Here is a 20125-nt window from a genome sequence, read left to right as displayed (position 1 = left end):
ATCGTACGCAATAACTGAATATGAACTATTCCGCATTTATGGACGGTTCAAAGGCTCATTAATTATGTCATCTGCCGTTTGGCAGTAGGTCGGAAGCGGCTCTTTGGGGCGGCTTGTTGTATTCAGGGATTTACCCCGCCTTCGGGAAGAAGAAGTGAAATGAAGTTTCTCGACTGGTGGCTTTTCATACGAAGAACAAACTTTCTGCTTAACAAAGGGGAAAAACAGCCGTGCGAAGCAAAGCTATATCAATTACCCTGGCAACGAACCGCACAGAAGTATAAAGTAATTTGGCCCGAACCGCTAAGGGAGGGATCCTGGCCAGAACAAAAGCGACCAGACCGCAGAAAAGGAAGCCGAGTAGGGACTGATAGTGGAAGAGGCAGTGGGTAGTGGGGCCCGGAGCTACGGAAATGTACTGCATTGTTGGCAATTTCGATACTCATCATTATTATGGCGGCTGGAAGCCGTGGAGTGCATGTGTTCCGTCTACGTGCCGGTGAAATGCAATCAACATATTGTAATACAGAAATGCATATTGAGAACGTGCAAAAGATACTCGTACTTGCAACAATGCCGTGCAGCATTTGCACTTAACGGCCCGGCAGAGAAAAACAAAACGAAGCCATGCCGAAACGGGGGACATTGTTATTGCCGCTTCAAGTGCATCCAGCAAAAAATCTCGCAGCGTTTGCATTTTGATTTCCCATCTCGCATTCTCCCGAGCAACGCATTTATTATTTACCAGCCAGCAACAGGCAGCCAGCAACAGTAAACAGCGTGCTGCAACAGCAACAGCAACTTAATTCCGCAGACTCATGCTGCAGTTGTCAACGACTGCGACGGAGGCACTCTTGCCCCCACGATCCCACTGCTCCTCCTTCCGCGCTGCCGCATGTTGCATACCTCTTGGTGTTGACAGTGAGACAACAGCAGCAACTCAAGACCCAGACGCCAACTGTGGCGCTCGTTGAGTGAAGTTGGACGGACAGACAAACAGACGGACAGACAGACATACGGACAGACAGACATACGGACGGACTGACATACGGACGGACTGACATACGGACGAACTGATCTCTGTCGCGGCAGACAAATAGGTCCAGACAAAAAGTTTCATGTAAGCAAGTTCAAGGAATCCGCTGGTAATCAAATAAATTGCATTTTTAGACGCCCATCTATTATACATTATTATTTAGAGTTTACAAATTATTTTTAAATCGCCAAGGTGGCTGCTATTATTTGGTTTAAAGAAAACATGACTTAGCTTAACCTAAACTTTTTAAAAGCTAATTGTATTCGAATAGATATTGTACACTATCTGACATTATCCGGCAGGTTCTCTCTACGAGTATTATAGATATTTCGCAGTATTAATGTTTCAGCTTAAACAAACATAGATCAACCAATCATATAAAAAAAGGAAGAATTTAGACCAATCTTGAAGCAACTTATCATGGTGCTTACAGATTACTCTAAAATGTAATGTGGATCTGGAATTAAAATTAAACACGAATTTAATTTCGATTTTTAATCTGTGAAATGATATTTTCATCGCCTAAAAACTCTTTTAAGATCAAAAAATGATTTGATTCACGAAGCTAATACTCTCGCTGACATATAAAAATGTAGGGTATTCAAAGCACTAAATCAAATTTATATGCATTCGGTTAGTTTCCGCTCAACATGCAAATACTGCCCGCCACACTTGATGACGCCCATAAAAATCAAATTTTTATTGAATGAATTGCAGCGGTTAAGACGCAAAAATTATTTGTCAAGCGCCGAGGCCAAATCCATTGAGATTTCCATAGCCCGGCCACGGGACTTGTTCGGGCGGTTCCAATCGAGGCGAGGGTTCGCATCGCATGTGTGGCCATAAAAAGTGCGTTACAAATAACTGCACTTTTATTGGATAGTGCTGTGGCGGCAAGTGCCTCACTGCCGCTGCCTTGGACCGCTAGAGAGGTCCGCTGTACAATCGAGTCTTAGGATTGCGTTGAGCCAGTGCGAAAAAGTGTATTGAGTTCCGAACAGAAATCGTGATATATTCATCACAATAAAATAAATTTGCATTCGTATATGCAAGATTTAAAAGTATATAATATATATATTTGATATTGCTGTGACATATTTAAGTGTCCAAGGATGAATCGATATTTTCGCTCTTTTTTTGAGAAAACGGAAAGATGTCATTTGATATTACATTTCTGAAGCAACAAATGGAACTGAATGCAAAGTATGACCACCCCTCATTGGCATCAAGATCAAGTGTTACACAGTATTTTTCTCAGTGCAGACTCTAACTCGAAGTCTGAGACTCGAAAAGAGTTGATTCGAGTTAATTGCCGTGCAATTTGTGACCAGCAAATGGAATGCGCTGTCAAATCAAACCAGAAGCACTTAATTAAACTTATTGAAGGCAGTCGCCAAATGTAGCGTTGGCAATTGCACTCCTAATTGCATAAGCATGTTGCTGGTGTCGCGATGTTGCTGCCACACTGATGGATGTGGCCTGCAGCACGCAGCACGCAGCATGCAGCATATCCTTGCTTGGACTCATTCGCTTGTTTACCTGACTTCGGCGGACTTGATAATGGCCTTTGGGGGCGCATCCCAATAGTGGGGGGCGGGCGGCACCCACTGGCGCAGCACCTGGTAGTTGCCCTCCAGCAGCGCCATGCCCTCGATGACCTCCTCGTCGGAGTCGCCGTCGTTATTGGGACCATCGTTGGTGTTGGTGTTGGTGCTTGTGTTTGTGTTGCAGCTGCCATTGTTGTTGCTGACTCGACTATCGCAATCGGCATGCAAATTATCGGGCGAATCGTTCATTGTTTCGGCCGGAAAGGCAGAAGAAAAGCACTAGACTTAGATTTTGGCGCCGCTTTCACTGACACTTCTCCGCTATGAGAGCCTTGGATTTTGCGGGTAAACAAAGATGCGCATTGCCATTTGCGCTGACTCACAGACACAGATACGCACTCACACAATGGCAGACTCCCACACACACACGAGTACAAACACAAAAAACTATTCCCCCCCAGAAAAAGAAGCGCCGGCGAACAATAACAAAGACGACCGGCGAAAGATGTTAAGGAAAACTCGAGTGGTATTCTATCTCGCTGACACAGATTCCGCGAAATCGCGATAACCACTGGACTTCGATTCCAGTTAATGAATAATTATAGCTAATTGTGGCAATCGCGGGATTGTTATCAGCAGCGGGATAAGTCGGAAAACACGAGGAGTCGGCGGATCCGTCCGCTCGCGTTGCACTCACGGATGGTTCTTGCTTCTAATCGGCGAAAATGTTCGTTGCGTTTGTTTTGGCACGACGGGATTGACAAGCACGGCGAAAACGCAAACACGGCGCACAAAGGCTCACCAATACTGCGCCACTGACACACACACACACACACACACCTCTGCCGCACACTCGCACACATACATCCACCAGAGGGTTAATATCTGGCACTCGCTTTTGCATCCCTTGTCGATGCCAGAGAACTCGCACCCCGCGTCCACCCCGCGTCTTGTGTCCTGCGATTTCTCCGCTTCAGTTTCAGTTTCAGTTTCGGTTTCGGCTGTTTCGCCTTCAAATCGCCCGCTTTTCCTCCTCTTTTTAGTGTGCGAGCAAAATAAGGGTTTGCAATGTAATGTTTTTATGTCTGATTTCGTTTTCCTAGCTTGTGGTGGTGCAAGTGGTGTGGGGAGGGTGAGGGGGGTGGTGCACGTTCAATACTCGCATATTGTTGAAATTATGTAGCGAGGTGTGCAAAAGGGGGTTGAGGCCGTGTGAGACCGGCAAAAAGTGCTCCAGAGAGAGCTTAAAGTTCAAAAAACGTTTTCGAACTGTGGTGCCAGCCCTCGCGAGAGAGGAGAACCAATAATAATGCACCGATACTAGCTGGTATGTACATTAAATAATTATTATAATCTACATGGAATAGATAACTGATAACTGATCGTTGAATAATAACTTCTGCGGAAATGATCTGTTCAAAGCAATTAAATGTATCACAACTAAATAAATACCTAATAACCTGCGTCTGAATCAAATCTATTTAAGGATCTATATACTAGCATGGATCCTTTGTACAACTTCCAAATAAATATTTACATTTTTATTATTGCAACATTTGTTTCTTATTTTTATTTAATATCCTTCCACTTCCTACTGGTCTCGAACCACTGTGCTCAGCTAAAACTTATAACCGTAAATGTCTGGCAGCCACGATCCCCGTGACCTCTCACGCACACTCCCGCACAGTGCTCTTGCCGCTCACACACACACACTCACATGGAAAGGAAGCGAAGGCAACAAACCCCACAAACATTGGCCAAAGGACGCAAACAAAGGACGAAAGGAAAGGAAGCGAGCGCTCGAACTTATGCTCATATTTTGCTGCAAACGCACTTCGCTGAGAGGAACAGAGACTCTCTCCCAAGTTGAATTCTCAGACTCTCTCGCTCTTGGCAGGACCTCTGCTGATTGCCAGGTTTTTTAATTCACTCACCCAATTTGAATGTCGTTTGGCTGCCGGCTGATGTTGCTGCTATTGTAGCTGCACTGTAGTATTCACCCCTAAGCGTCTTCACGGTAATTTGAACACGTGCCGAACAGCTGAGCGAGTTGAGTGGTAGGGGTAGGGGTGGGGGTTGGGAGGTGGTTGGGTGGCATTTGGTCACCCTGAAGCCACCCCCGTTGGCAGAACCAGCCAGACACTCTGGCGATCGTTAAATTTTATGATTTCATATGCCGCCCATTCTCCGAACAGGACAAACAGACATCCTTTCCGTTCAGTTGGAGCAGAAGAGCTTTCGTCGCAATTAACCATTCTGAAGAGTTGACCGAAAGCAACTGTACTTTCTATGCAGGCCAAAACAATCAACTTGGCAACACCTACGAGGCCCCAGGGAACAAATGCACAAATGTGCACTGGGAGAAAAATTATAAAGTTACTTACAAGTATCCGGGTGTAGATGCTGTTTTCCATGCTCATATGTAGCGGAGACTGCATGAGTGTTTGTATGAGTGTTTTAAATAAAATGAAATATAAACTAATTGGATTTATTAGCCAATTAATAAGACAATCAAGATAATATACGAAGAAATGTAGGAGTGCTTTAATCGCTTTATTGTGTAAATTTTTATTCTTTTCAACATGAGTATGGTAATCCCTATTGTTCCTTAAGACACCATTAATCTACTTTTTTTTTTAGAATATAATAGATTATTCACTCTGCAGCTAAGTATAACAGTATAGATGTGCAAGAGCACGGTGTTCTTCGCTTACCTTTCATTACCAACGACATAATATTTGTTTAAACATTTCTCTGTCTGCCAGCGCAGGAAAAGTGAAAGCTCGCTGGGCTGCGCCGAGGTATTTAATGTGCAAACATCCCGACACCCACTGACTGACCCACCATGCTGCCATGTCGCAAACAACAACAAATTGCGTCGTTTGCCAAATCAACCCTGCAGACAGGACAACAAACATACAAGGACACCCGTCTACGGAGTGGGTGGATCGTGGATGGCGGTGGCAATAACAACCGACACTTCAACAGCCGCACACAATTTCCGTTCTGGATACAGGACTTTAGATTAAAGCGAGCCCTCCTTCAGGATTTTAATTAAAATGCATCTGCTTGGTTGGCGAGGTGTGAGTCCTGGCTGTCATTAGCAACATGTTGCTGGGCTCAGCTCTCGCATCAGCAACCAGCAACATCACAGCCAATCGCATTTGCGTAATTTAATTTTATTCATTGCATAACTCACATAGTTAGCAAGTCGAAAAGTTTAGTCAAGAGAAAAGGGCTAACGCTGACACATCCCCTGGAGGCAAGAACACACTGGGAAAATTACCATATATACAACATATGGTTTTCTGATAAGCATTATCTATTCTAAGCATTACATTTCCTAGAGCATACCTTTCAATAGAACTAGGAATGCTGCAACTGTGATCCATTTTAAGATTTTAAATTTATGTAAATAGTCAGAATAACAGAGAGTGATTTAGGAATTTTTCTTCGTGTACATACACACGTTCCACTTCAGTTATGAGAGTCGGCATAAAAATAATTACATAAACTTTATGCCCTGTCCGTCTGGCGTTCTTCGATGGGTCTTTCCACCCTCGATAATGTCGCAATACGCCCACGCAACCCTTGCTGCACCACCGCCCTATTCCACCCACCGCCAACTCCACCTCCACCTCCACCTCCACTTCAGACAGACCGCACAGTTTTGAAAACAGCCAAACCGAGAGCGGTGTAAACATTCTGCCCGCCGGCAACATTCTCCCCAACTAGACACACACACACCCACGGTCCGGTCCTCTGGGTCGGCTTTAACATGATTTGTTGGATTTGGCGAAAAGATTTCCTAATTCCATTTGCTAGACAGGTCTACGTCTACGTTCTACGTACTGCGGTCTGTGACTAGTTTCGGATTTTCGGGGTGGCTAACCAAGTTTGGCCGGGCTTTGTGGCATTGCAATTTAGATTTTTGGATCGCTGCACTAGTAATCGATTAAATTAATTTTAAGCATGTGCTTTCCTTCATATATGTCCCTATCCACTGGTTATCTCAGTTAATTACATTAATGTAAATATTTTTTCAATCAAGTATGGTTTTTGCAAATAAATTATTAAGCACTTTGACACATTTAGAAAACGGTTCGTGAACAATTTATAAAAGTGCACAGAGCCAAGCCATCTTGAAGTTCAATATCTGAAGCGACAATACCGCTGTTGTTTCCCATCTTTATCAAAAAGGCCAACCGAGCTAGGCCCGAAATCAGGGCCATAGGAACCAGCGCAATTACAATTACATTAGTCAGTCACTTTATGGTTTCTAGTCTGGGCGAAACTGTTCAGTTGAGTATTTTTCATTAGTGGGTTGACTGATATTTCTTAACACTTCATTACGGAGCGCTATTACTTGTCGCAGTGACTTTGATATGCCCATTGTTGTGTCTTCCTCACATTGGCCCCTGTCTGAAGTGGTGGGAACCCGCTGGAGTTGAGGGGCCCACACAGAATAAAACCGAGCAGAGAGAGAGCTCCAAGCAGTTGGCGGTAACTACTCCACTTTTTTGGTCTGTGGTCCCCCCCCCACCCAAGTGGGGCAGAGTAAGCTGATCTTGGGTCGTTACTCCCGTTGCCAAAAAAAGAGGCAGCACTTGAAAGTGCGGACGAGCATATGCAAATGTGGAGCATATTGTTTGGCAACTTCCTAGACCCAGTCATGTTGTTGTTTATTTAAAGACTTCCACGGCCGGTTGGCCGGAGCCACATGTTGACGAAATCCGTGGCCAGGGAACCACATCAAAGTAGCTGCGAACACAAATGAAAGCGAGCATTTCGAAATGGGAAGCCATGTGTAAGTTCCAGTTAAACGTTCTATTCTTGAGGCGGTGTACTGAGAACACATATATGTATATGCTTTGGTGAGTATCCATATAGACTCAGTCATCGCCGGCGGCCAAGACCAAAACTCAAATAGATTAGTACATTTGATGCCTATTTGTGTTTGTGCTCGTGTTTGTTTATTATTAAAATCAGCTTATTTGCACTTATTTCGACTGCGGAGCACAGCCCACAGGCCATTCGGAATGGGTTTGGTTCCTGGCCAGGGAAAGGGAGAAAGGAGAAAGGGCTGGAGAGTACAAGTTCCGGATTTGGGTTCATAAATATGCAAGTCATTAATAGAAATATGATTTACCCGAGGCAATCGACCGTCCTATTCGTCCTGTCCGCCCCATCAAAGTCAGCAGACTAGAGCTACCCTCTGAAAGTACGGATGTTGGTGGACTCGGTGATGGAATGACAGGCTAAGCGATCCACTGGGACTGGGTGAGTTAACTGGGGAAACCGCCTGCAGTCCTACACACACACACCCACATAAATTGAGTCGAAATTATGCTTCATTTGATTTAACACAATCGGTTTGACTCCGCTTTCTGGTTGCTGTTGTGTTGATGCGATGTCAAGGCATTTGAAGTTACCTCCCAGTGTTCCAAATATCGTTTGCTCTCGGCCCTTTCAGCGACAATTGGATTAGACCCAGGATGGCATTGATTTGCCCTGTTTGGGGTGACATGTAATCGAGAACACTTCAGGCACTGGGAGTTCCGGATCGCCCCGAGGCACAGGATGAGGTTTGGAACTCAAGCAGAAGAAGGATTGTCAAGGACTGAGCGACCCACGAAATACCATTGGTGATCTTGTTAAAGATTCGAGAGACGAGAAAATCAAGTTTAATAAATAAATTATCCATCCACGTCGACTTCACTCTACTTGAAAGTACTTTCCATATTCTGCATGATATCAACGCCATTATTCCGCACCCCGGCCAATCTATCCATGACCCGATGTGCCCGCGGCCAACTTCAATAATAAACACATTGTCTTTTGCGGGCCAAGGGGCTTTTCTTGGAGTTTACCAGCCCGCACCCACCCCTTTGATGATGATCGGGCGGTAAACGCTAATATTTCCGCTATAGCAGCGATTTCTTTCACTTAACCGCGGGCCAATGCAACTTGCAGCTTGCACATGCTTTTTCCACCGCCGCACTTTGCTTTCAGCATGCTTTTCGATTTTCATCCATTTTCCCCACGGCCTATCTGTTTTGTGTTTTTATTGACAGGCTGCTGCTCGCCAGCGGCTGAAGTTGCAACATCCGCACATGTGGCCGGAGCCACCAGATCTACTTCTGCTCGGCTTTCCTGTTTTCCTTGCAACACAGCAGCCGCAGAAGCAGCAGCAGCATCAGCAAAGCATTGTTATTGTTTATTGATGCACTACTTTGCGCTATTTTCGTGTGGCAACTGAAAATGCAACTTCAGCAGATGGCGATGGCATGCTGTGGGCGTTCGTTCGAGTCGGAGCACAACGTCCAGAATCTAGTCCAGAAACCAGAAACCAGAAACCACAAACCAGAAGCCGAGGAGCAGTTGCTATATTCCGTGGCCAGCTCTTAAAATACTCGTATATAAATCGTTTTCCAACCACATAGCAGATGCAGATTTAACGAACTTCCAAAAAAAAAAGGAACGGAAGGCGACTTTCAATTAGCGGGCTTGTGTTTTGACATTGCTCAAATTATACAACGATGGCGGCACAAAGCTGATTATTAGACTTTATTGAATTGTCAAGTTACTGTACTCCGTGCAGTGCCACCGATGTGGATGCCGTGGCAACTTCAACTGCTGCCTTTCCAGCCAATTACTGCTCCTTCTACTGCTCCTTCTACTGCTGCTTCTGCTGCTGCTGCAGCCGCTGTTGTTTGCCAATTTCCAGATACTTTTTCTTCAATTACGTATACGACCTGGATGCTTAGATCCCCAAGCCCCCGCCGGCGCCCAGCGAACTTTGGGCCGTTTCTTTCATTTTATGTCGCATGTAATTAGTCACGATGTTGGCAGCAGACACACTGCAGGCCAAGCTGGCTTTGGGTGCCATTCCCTGCACTCGATTCTTGAGCCAGGCGACTTGCGACTTGCAACTGCCAACTTGCAACTTGCAACTAGAGACTTGCAGCTTGCAGCTTGCGATGGCGACTCTTGAATCTCAAACTGTCGACTGTCGACTGTCGAAGCCGCCTGCCTTTGTTGTTTGCCGTTGATGTGGCTGCTGGTGCAAGTTGGCCCGGCACAGCATCATCAACGAACTGTGGGCCAATCGCGGAAGTGTGAATTGCCAGCTTCTGCGGGCGACCCGGCTGCTTTTAATGCCGTCCTCAGAGCAAACTGCGGCGTAATTAGGCCAATTAGTTGATAAAAGTGCTCATAAATTACACAAAAACTCCTGCAATTTGCTGCAGCCATCCTGGTCGACCCCATTTGACACATTGGAGGAGAGCAACAGACGGAGGAACTTCTATAAAAGACGGGCACATGCAGTGCTGGAATAATCGAGTATTAATCAAAGCACAGTTAATTTTCAAATTGGTAAAAATTATTCACTGCTCGGGGAAAATAGAAACTGGTTTCCAGGCCCCTGCCCAAAACTTCTGCTAACTCATCACGCGCCGACATCCAATCAAATACGAAACAGAAAACATCTCGCTTTCAGAGTTATGGAGTTCGTGTTTCTTTTTCTGTGGGCACTCGAAAACTTGTATTGCTGTGTAATGCTGCCAAGTACAACCAAACGGCTTGGGTAAGGTTTTTTTGAAAACAGTCTCCATCGCCTCGTTGTTTAATTTTGCTATCTCTCGATGAGTTCGCCCCGCACTCGAGACTCTCCATATCGCGCACCTGAATCTGTTACGCAAATGTGCGTAATGAGCACGAATTCAGATGGATAAATCCAGGGGATATACTTGTATCTCTACGTACACATTCATACCTTTAATCGAGTGATGGCTAAAGAGCGAGAAACGGTAACAGAATGCAAAGAGACCTTCAGCCGATTTTGAGGCGCGTGGGCCTTGACAACAACTCAAAGTGAGGAACTTGAGCTACCTACCACCAGCAAGAAAAACCCAAACAACATTAGCAACAACCTGAACGCCACCGAAAACTTGGTCGAAAACTTCAAGTGCCTTCCGAGTGGTCAAAGGGAAATAAATGTTACAAAATGTTGGCCATAAAGCTGAGTTTAGAAACCATTTACAACGTGTTCGTCGCGCTCTGCGCCTGTAAAGCACACCCAATAAAAACGTAGGAACTCTGAAACTCTGGAACTCGCCCATGCACTCACCATGGGTAATAGATCAGCAGACAATGACCTTTGACATTCGACAATTAGCCTTGTTTTCTTGCCACAGTCTGAAGTCCGATAGCATTCTTTAGAACAGTGAGAAGCTGGAATCATTGGAATGATTTTCTAGAAAATATACTCTGATCAATTATCACAACTATTCCGCAAAATCAGTGTCTCAAATCGAGGGAAACTCTTATACTTATGCTGTGTTTATCGGGAATTACTATGACTTTATATATATATGTTGATAAAGCTGCAACTGAGTAACCCGAGAACTTATACAGTCACCATTCTGAGAACTGATTGAAATTTTAAATAACTGGATCCTAGACCCATTTTCACTGGTATTATAATGTATGGTGTGAAAGAAACTTCAAAAATAGTTTTTTCAAATTTTTTTTGTATAAAGATATTATAGTCTTTTTAAAGAATTTTTCTACTTAGGGCTATAACGTTTTCTGCATTTTTTAAATCCTATTCCTATTGATATGCCCCAATTTAGTTTTGACACGCCCCAGTGCTTTGATTCAAATATTTTTTCAACCAACTTCGATATGCCATGTTACTCCCTCTAGTTGAGTAACGGGTATCTGATAGTCGAGTAAATCGAGTGTAACGTTCTCTCATATTTATACCCGTTACTCGTAGAGTAAAAGGGTATACTAGATTCGTTGAAAAGTATGTAACAGGCAGAAGGAAGCGTTTCCGACCATATAAAGTATATATATTCTTGATCAGGATCAATAGCCGAGTCGATTTGGCCATGTCCGTCTGTCCGTCCGTCTGTCCGTCTGTCCGTCTGTCTGTCCGTATGAACGTCGAGATCTCAGGAACTACAAAAGCTAGAAAGTTGAGATTAAGCATACAGACTCCAGGGACATAGACGCAGCGCAAGTTTGTCGAATCATGCTGCCACGCCCACTCTAACGCCCACAAGCCGCCCAAAACTGCCACGCCCACACTTTTGAAAAATGTTTTGATATTTTTTCATTTTTGTATTGGTGTTGTAAATTTCTATCGATTTGTCAAAAAAAATTTTGCCACGCCCACTCTAACGCCCACAAACCTGCACTTCTACTAGCTGAGTAACGGGTATCAGATAGTCGGGGAACTCGACTATAGCGTTCTCTCTTGTTTTTCTTCTACTCCCGAGTTTGAAGCATAAACTCGTATTTCGATTAACGACCATGAGGAATGGCCATAGGGAATTACATATTTATGTGATATTAATGATCCAAATGCATAACACATAAGCGTAACATGAAAAGCCGCCACAAATCAAAGTTTTGATTGCCACAAGCGGCGGAATGCGGAACCAGCTGGAATTGAGATTCTTCCGTGAAGATTCGATTCCCCCATCCGGATCCCGAAGCTCCTATCCATTCCTATCCAGATCCCAGATGATTTGAGCTGAGTGCACTGACCGCAAGAAGTCTGGGCCTCGAATTGCCGTCAATTGGAGATCATGTTATGAAATCAATTTCGATTGTCAAGTTGACGATGGAGCACAGAAGGGAGCACGTTGCTTACCCTGACGAATGCACTGAGACAAAAGCCTAGGTTATTTACAAAATTAGCCAAGTAATGCGGCCAACTGCGAACGGAGGGCAAGTACATAAATTCAATTTACGTGGAGCGGAGCCCGCTGTCACACAATTTGCAATCAGTCCAGCCAGCCAGCCAGCCAGCCAGCTCTTGGCCAAGATCCCCTCGACATTGGCTGTGGCCACGAAGTGCAACATGTTGGGTAATTTGGAGAATTTATGACAGGCATTATGGCAACACTGGCTCACGCTGATCGCTATAGTAGGTATTACGACTGGATGTCTGTGTGCGTGTAATTCTTAGAGCGGCCCAAAACCACAAACCAGTTTCATTATTGCGTACAGTTTTTCCTACTTTTCCGATTGCGCCTTTCGATATTTATGCAACGCGCTCCGCTTTCCGATTACTCACGCGGCAAGAACCGCTCGCCGATCGCCGATCGCGAATTTTCCAGCCAGCCAGCTACCAACTTGCGGCTATCAAGCAGCTCCATAATAAGTCACTTTTGCAGGAGATTCCAGCAAAAAATTAGAGATGCCAATTATACAAATGGTCAGACGTCCGAATGCGAATGCGAATCCGAATACGAATCAGAATCGGAATCCGACTTAGGCTTGGGCTTCAACTTCGAAGGCGAGTTTGATTCCGAGACCGAGCTGGTGGTAAATTGTCAAAACGGCTGGGCGATTGCTCTTGGCCAGTTTTCCAGTTTGACAGGCCGACAAAGCTTTGCAAAGGTGCGGCTCCAGAGGTGGAGAGCGATCGAGTCTTGGCTTGGATTGGATTATGGCAGCCAGCGAGCCGAAACAAAAACGAATCGGCTGAGACTCTTAAGACTTAAGACTCAAGTCTCAAGGCTCAGGTTCCCGACGCTTTGAAATTGGTTTTTCCGCTGGCTTGCCAGCTGCTTAAATGTCAAATGCAATTGTCTTGGGTGGATCCGCCAGCGAGGCTTTGGCGCTGGGCGTTGCATTCGGTGCATTCGGTGCACTCCGTGGATTCGGTGCACTCGGTGGACTCCACAAGTTTAACTTTAATTGCGAGACGGGAATGAATAGCTGGGCTCTCTGGCGAAATGCTAAAGGTGAAGCCTCCTCCTGGGTGTGTCTGAATATTCCAAGGGAGTTAAGTAGGCGTTCTTTATGCATCTAAGGTCGATCTATTGGACGGCTGGCTGGCTGTGCGTGCAGAATGCGAAATGCAAATGAGAACGCCGAACGGCGAGGAACGAGCTGGAATTGCGTATTCGAAGCGTTGGAAGCCGGCACCACCCCACAGCCCAATTCAATTAAGTTGTTCGGAAAATTGGCCGGGCCTACGTGTTGGATTTCCTACTCTCCGCCAACACTGAGAAAAAGTTAAAGAACGTTGAGCCCTAAGGCAGCTCCAATTTAAAAACAATTTCCTAGAATATTTAGAAACGAGCGGTCAGAAGTTTTTAGAAAATTTGCCAATATGCCTAGGTCTCATTTCAACAAAAATTCCATACAGATTTTTAATAGGACTTTAGTTCATATAACCTATTTTAATAAATTGTTCCACATGTGTGCCACGTCCCTTCCATTAACAAATTGTAAATATACCCGTTACTCGTAGAATAAAAGGGTATACTAGATTTGTCGAAAAGTATGTAACAGGCAGAAGAAAGCGTTTCCGAGCATATAAAGTATATATATTCTGGATCAGGATCAATAGCCCAGTCGATCTGGCCATGTCCGTCTGTCTGTCCGTTTGTCCATCCGTATGAACGTGCAGATCTCTGGAACTATAAAAGCTAGAAAGTTGAGACTTAACAAGTAGATTCCAGAGAAATAGACGCAGCAAGTTTGTTGACCCATGATACCAGATAGTCGGGGAACTCGACTATAGCGTTTTCTCCTGTTTTTTTTAATTATATGCGAAATCTAGGGCTATTCAAGCCTACTCTGTCCCCTTTTTCGCAACGTGTAATATTCTTGGGCTTTGCAATGCAAATAAATCATCGTGTCGATGCATTTTGAGCTTGACTCTGCGATGCCGAGGAGTACGTGATACCAGCGCACCTTCGTGTCTGGCGGCCCGGCCAATTACATATTTGCTTTGGGTCTGGGCCAGGCTAGGGTCCGATTCTCCGATTCCCCGACATTCTGGCTTTCTGACTTTCTGGCTTTATTGGCCTGGCCTTCTTCGTGCGCAAGTGCTCCAGTTTCCCGTTTCCTATGTGGTTCTGGGCCCTCTCCTCGGCGTGTAACAGTGCGATAATACCGCAATTCATCATTATTGTCTCGTTGGCGATGTTCGCTTTAGTTTTCCTCTAATGAAAGGGTTCCGCTCGTTTTCCCCAACCCGCTGCCTCTGATGTATTGGCAAGTCAAGTAGTAAAAACATCGAATTAAACAAAATGCCATAGTGGTTGGCTGGTACTATGTACATAGCAGTTAGCTTAGCGGTTCTTATGGCAGATCTGTGTGTTCCGATTCCCCGATCCCCATTCTATTCCCATTGCAAGAGCAACTTGAAAGGGGCGTGGTGCGACCCCAATTAAGCATTAACTGATTACAACAGCTGATTCAACAGCGGACCATGGGCCGCCAGCTAAGATCGTCGAGCCAAAGATTTCGTCTCATTAGTCGGGCATAAATATACGAGGAAATTACAGCAATTGGCCCGCAAATGCCCGCCAATAGGCGGCATCTAATGCTAATGCCAATTCCAGAGCCAGAGCCAGCGGAATGCCAGCGATAAGCGGTCACAAAATCCACCGAAAAAGAGCCACAAATTCGCAAGCAGAAAATTTAGATCAATAGAGAACACGCAGAGTGCAGCAGGCCCAACCCAAAAAAGGAGTTTGAACAATGGCCGCAACCAACAACTGCCGGCTGCTGACCTCAACTTTCTGTGGGTGTGGGTGTAAGTGTGCGTTGGCGTGTGTGTGTGTGTGTGTTAGCCCATTATGGCGCCTAACATACGAATGGAGAGTGGGGAGTGGAGGAGCAGGCAGGCAGGAGAACCGGCACTGGTCTCTCTGACATTCAGAATGATTGTATCACGAAGTACAAATTTAAACTGCGATTACCCCGCCCCCAAACTTCAGCCACGGATGTCCATTCTTCAGAGATACAGAGTACAAAATGAGAGATATGACTTTATGGAACCACTGAGTCCTTTAGACTACATTTTAGTACTACAACAAGTTGGCTCAGAGAACAAGATACATTTTAAGACATTTGTCGGGGAAGTAATTTACAAACATATTTTAAAAATGCAGATGGGTTAATAAGTGCGCCAGAGTTTCTTCGAGTGCATCGCAGCTATAAACAAGGAAAGGGGGAGTTTGTGGGCTGGCAATTTCTATAAACGCTGCTAAATGCATGAGCTGTGCTGCAAAAGGAAGGGAAAGAAGGGAAGGATGTGAGTGAAAAGAATGCCGACTATGATTAGGCCACATGGAAATTACAAGTTTCCTTAATGTCGCTTTAATTGATGCTGCCCCGGATGCCGATTCCTGGCCTTTCGCTCAGCTCGCTAGCCACATGCTGTCAGATGCGGAGCAACTCGGATGCAAATTGCATGTGTAAATATTGTGATGGCCAAGCGGCGGATTATGATTTACTCGCTATAATATTATATGCAAATCAGACAAATCGCGCTGCCAACGCGCCACTTAATGCGATTTCGGTGTACGCCGCCCACGGACAGCAATCGCTCCTCATTTACCACCTCCGCTGCACTGCACTCCGTGGCGTCCAAGCTGATCCCACGGATGGCCACCTGACTCTCCGGGTGATTTCCACTCGCTTTAACGACTGGCTGCAAAAGTCGGCGGCGAGCTGTTCCTGCGCTCGTGTTGCACCAGCAACATGTTGCCACTAATTGAGGCATCGCCCCGGTGACAACTTGCAATATTTGCATGCGGTTTCTGTCACCAGCTACGGTGCGGAGGTGTCTGGGTAATTGGTCGGGTAATTGAAGCAAATTGGGTGCAATAGTTTTGGAAACACGGGCAATAAGTTGCTTTTATGAAGATCACATCACATGTTGCATTCAGCTAAAATAATTCCTTTTTATACCCGTTACTTGTAGATTAAATGAGTATACTAGATTCGTTGAAAAGTATGTAATATATATATATATACCGTTCAGGACTTATAGACGAGTCGATCTGGTTATGTCCGTATGAACGTCGAGTTCTTAGCAACTATAAATTATGGTACGACTTGTATAATTCGTGAAACTGTTCTTAAGTCTAGTGATTTGAGATGTTTCTGAATGAAACGGAGTAAACCAAAAACAGAGACTGACTCAAAAAAAAAAGAAAAATTACTTAAGAATTTGTTATTTATATTAGGAATATGGATAAGCCATAATAAGCACGTAAGTGGAATTCGAAAGCAGAATTTAAAACCAGTGCAAATAAAAAGTTTAAAATATATAATGTTAATGCCTAATCTATAGAATACTATCAAATCATACTATCAAATCCAATGCATAAACACATCCAATATATTTTTATATAATTAGTAAAAAGTTTAGTTCTAAACTTGTGAATAGCACATACATTTATTACTTAATGTAATCGTTACTGATTCCTGTTTAAAGTTTATGTATTGCTTAAGTTGATAAAGCTTTCCTGATGACAACTTTAAGTGGTTCTAGGAAATTCCCCTAAATGCAGCTGGGGTACAATGAGTGCTCCGGTGCTCGGAAACTACTGTCGTTCACACGGCTAGATCAATTTGGAGTGGAGGGTGCAGACGCCTCCGAAACCCCCGCGATAAGTCGGAGGCCAGGCTTTGTTTAATCGGGCAAAACACTAGACGTCATATCATATCAGCCGGAACAAACACGGGCGGGAGAGCTGAATGGAATGGAAGCGGAATGAGCCGAGCTGAGCCCACCTGGTGGTGCAGCGCAATTAACCAAACTGCTCCCCAAACCCAACTGCTCCTCCACTTATCGATTGCATTCTTGCCCGGTACTCGTACTCGTACTCGTACTCGTACTCGCAGTCATATCAGCGATGCACTCCGTCGTGCCCCAGTTTCCAGTGGGCGGCGGTGGAGGAGGAGGAGGAGGAGGAGGAGGAGGGGCGTGGCACAGCACTCTAATTGGAGTAAATTATGTTTACACATTCGGCCGCCTGCAATTGGGTCACCGTAAACCAGATTGGAGGAATGGGGAATGGGGATGGGGAAAAGTGCTGATATGAAATGCATTTCGTGTGCGGCTTTACATAATTAGGCATGCAGGGAATCTGAGGCTGTGGGGTCTTATCCGGGAGATAGGAAGATCGGAGGCTCTCTCCGGCCACCGGGGAATAGTTAAATAGTTCTCGCCGTCTTTATGGGCTGGTTATGTAAAATGGAAAAGTTACTTAATGTCAGCAGGAAATTCAGGGGTTATGAGTAGATGCAGCGGCCAAGATAGTGCATTTATAAATAAATAAATAAACTGAAAACTAAACTGGTTTCTTTCACCAAACCCCCAGTGGTGGTGAGTCACATCCTTAGCTATATGGGAATGGCAGCTAGAACGGCAAGCCTCGCGATTCGGGCTAAGAAATGAAGCTTCGCCAAATACTACGTTCATATTGCATATGCCATGTGTTTTCCTTTGTGTAATTGTAATCGTGACCGGGCTTTTCCCATTCGAGAAGAGAGGCTTCCCTGCGCAGGAGAGTCAGTTGCACAGAACTCGATGCGATTTGATAATCGAACGCTTCTCCGTAGCACAGCAGATATGGTTCCAGACCGGTTCTCTCTTCCAATCGCCGTATAGCTCGGATCTGCTCTGCTGCTGGAGATCGGTTTCGCAACGATCAGTTTTGTAGCACAGCTGAAATCGAGCTGATCGGCTGATCGGCGGACCGGAAGAATAAATCCATTCAGAAGGGAAATTCATTCCGCAAGAAATTACAGCTAAGAATTATGGCGAGCAAAGCCAGTGAGTTGTGTGAAAGCCACCCAAGAATCGCCCATCAGAAGCTACAATGTTTTGATATTTCCACAGCGATCCTTCTCCTGCTGACCACCTACGGCCACCTTCTGGCTGCTCAGGAGTACCATGGCTGGTCACGGCCACCACAACAGCAGCAGCCACGTAGCTCCAGACCGGAGCTGGGCCTCCGGGCGCAGAACACCAACCCGAGGACACAGGACAATCAGCATCCCATAAGCGATGTGGTGGCGGTGGACCTCACCCAACCTGAGCCAACCAATGCGCCGCCCACTCGTCCGCCGCCCGCCTACAGCTACATGGACCGCTTCAGCGCCGAGCTCTTCAAGCAGATCATGAAGTCGCAGAGCCAGCAGAACGTAGTGTTTTCGCCCTTCTCCGTACACGCCCTGCTGGCCCTCATCTACGGGGCATCGGCCGGAAAAACGTTCCGGGAACTGCAGAAGGCGGGGGAGTTTAGCAAGAATGCCATGGCCGTTGCCCATGACTTCGAGAACGTGATCAAGTACAAGATGCACTTGGAGGGCACCGATCTGACCCTGGCCACGAAGGTCTACTACAACCAGGAGCTGGGTGGCATCAACCACAGCTACGATGCGTACGCCAAGTTCTATTTCAGCGCTGACACGGAGGCCGTCGACATGCAGAACGGCAAGGATACGGCGGCCAAGATCAACGCCTGGGTTATGGACAAGACGCGGAGTAAGATCCGTGAACTGGTCACGCCAGGCGACATGGACCCACAGACGCAGGCGCTGCTCGTGAACGCAGTGTACTTCCAGGGTCGCTGGGAGCACGAATTTGCCACCATGGACACTTTGCCCTACGACTTCCACCACTCCAACGGCCGAACCTCCAAGGTGGCCATGATGTACAACGACGATGTGTACGGCCTGGCCGAGCTGCCCGAGCTGGGCGCCACCGCCTTGGAGCTGGCCTACAAGGACAGCGCTACCAGCATGCTGATCCTGCTGCCCAATCAGACCAACGGACTGGCCAAAATGATGCAGCAGCTCTCCCGCCCGGAATTCGATCTCAACCGAGTCGCCCACCGCCTGCGCCGCCAGTCGGTCGCTGTGCGCCTGCCCAAGTTCCAGTTCGAGTTCGAGCAGGACATGACCCAGCCCCTGAAGGACCTGGGCATCCACCAGATGTTCACGCCCAACTCGCAGGTCAACAAGTTGCTGGACCACCCGGTGCGCGTGAGCAAGATCCTGCAGAAGGCCTACATCAATGTGGGCGAGGCGGGCACAGAGGCCTCGGCAGCTTCATGTAAGTTCGGAAAACCATCAAACTCTAAATCGAGTGAGTAATTATCTCCCAATTATCTTTCCCAGATGCCAAGTTTGTACCACTTTCGCTGCCGCCCAAGCCCACGCAGTTCGTCGCCAACCGGCCATTCGTATTCGCCATCCGCACACCCACCGCAGTTCTGTTCATAGGTCAGGTGGAGCATCCCACGCCCATGAGCGTGAGAAATCCAGAACCATATTCGGACAATTACAGGAATTAGAATTCCATTTCCGAGTAGAGCCTTGCCCGCTGCATTTGTGAAAAAGTGCGAGTATAATAAAGTGTAACGCTGTATTTATGAAAACTGAACTTCGATAACCTCGTCGCGCTGATAAGACCGACCAATGCTATTTCCACTTACACGGCGATCCGGAGCAGCAGCTTTTGTGCATTTTCCCAGTTGTTTGCCGGGGCTGCTCGCTATTCTGGATTTCCAGCGAATGGTTTTTGCCCGCTTCTGTAAGTTGGCAAACCCGTTTGGGAGCCGTAAATCAGAGGCGGATTTCTCAATCATTTTTCAAAACGAGGGGGGAGACTTCCTCATGCGCACTAGATCTGACTTCGGGGGATCTGAGTGCAGGGGAAAGCATTTCGGGGGAGCAGCGAGGCTGAGAATTTTAAGACTGCGGGATGAGT

The 20125-nt window shown here is 46.1% G+C and overlaps 2 protein-coding genes across 3 annotated transcripts in view; one reads left to right on the top strand and one right to left on the bottom strand.

Annotated features, from left to right (window-relative positions):
• The window catches only part of LOC120443744 (protein prickle), a 60750-nt gene that overhangs the window by 35613 nt on the left and 5012 nt on the right, over nucleotides 1-20125 (bottom strand). The window contains exon 1 of one of the 2 annotated variants that reach the window (XM_039623005.1): nucleotides 2576-2832. The exons of the other annotated variant lie outside the window; for it this stretch is intronic. Within the exon in view, the coding sequence (XP_039478939.1) occupies nucleotides 2576-2832 (257 nt within the window). Of the gene's footprint in view, nucleotides 1-2575; nucleotides 2833-20125 lie in introns of those variants that run through there. 2 annotated transcript variants of the gene reach the window in all.
• Nucleotides 18027-19793, top strand: LOC120443749 (alaserpin). The gene is made up of 3 exons (XM_039623012.2): nucleotides 18027-18184; nucleotides 18251-19468; nucleotides 19534-19793. The coding sequence occupies exons 1-3, from the start codon at nucleotides 18169-18171 to the stop codon at nucleotides 19707-19709; spliced, it is 1410 nt and encodes a 469-aa protein (XP_039478946.1). The 5' UTR covers nucleotides 18027-18168; the 3' UTR covers nucleotides 19710-19793.

Source organism: Drosophila santomea, chromosome 2L, assembly GCF_016746245.2.
Source record: "Drosophila santomea strain STO CAGO 1482 chromosome 2L, Prin_Dsan_1.1, whole genome shotgun sequence".
NCBI lineage: Eukaryota > Metazoa > Arthropoda > Insecta > Diptera > Drosophilidae > Drosophila > Drosophila santomea.
This window is presented reverse-complemented; position numbering and strand designations above follow the sequence as displayed.

Coding starts and splice junctions, on each gene's coding strand:
- LOC120443749 (XM_039623012.2), top strand. Junction 19,469..19,533: donor AGAGGCCTCGGCAGCTTCAT/GTAAGTTCGGAA, acceptor TATCTTTCCCAG/ATGCCAAGTTTGTACCACTT.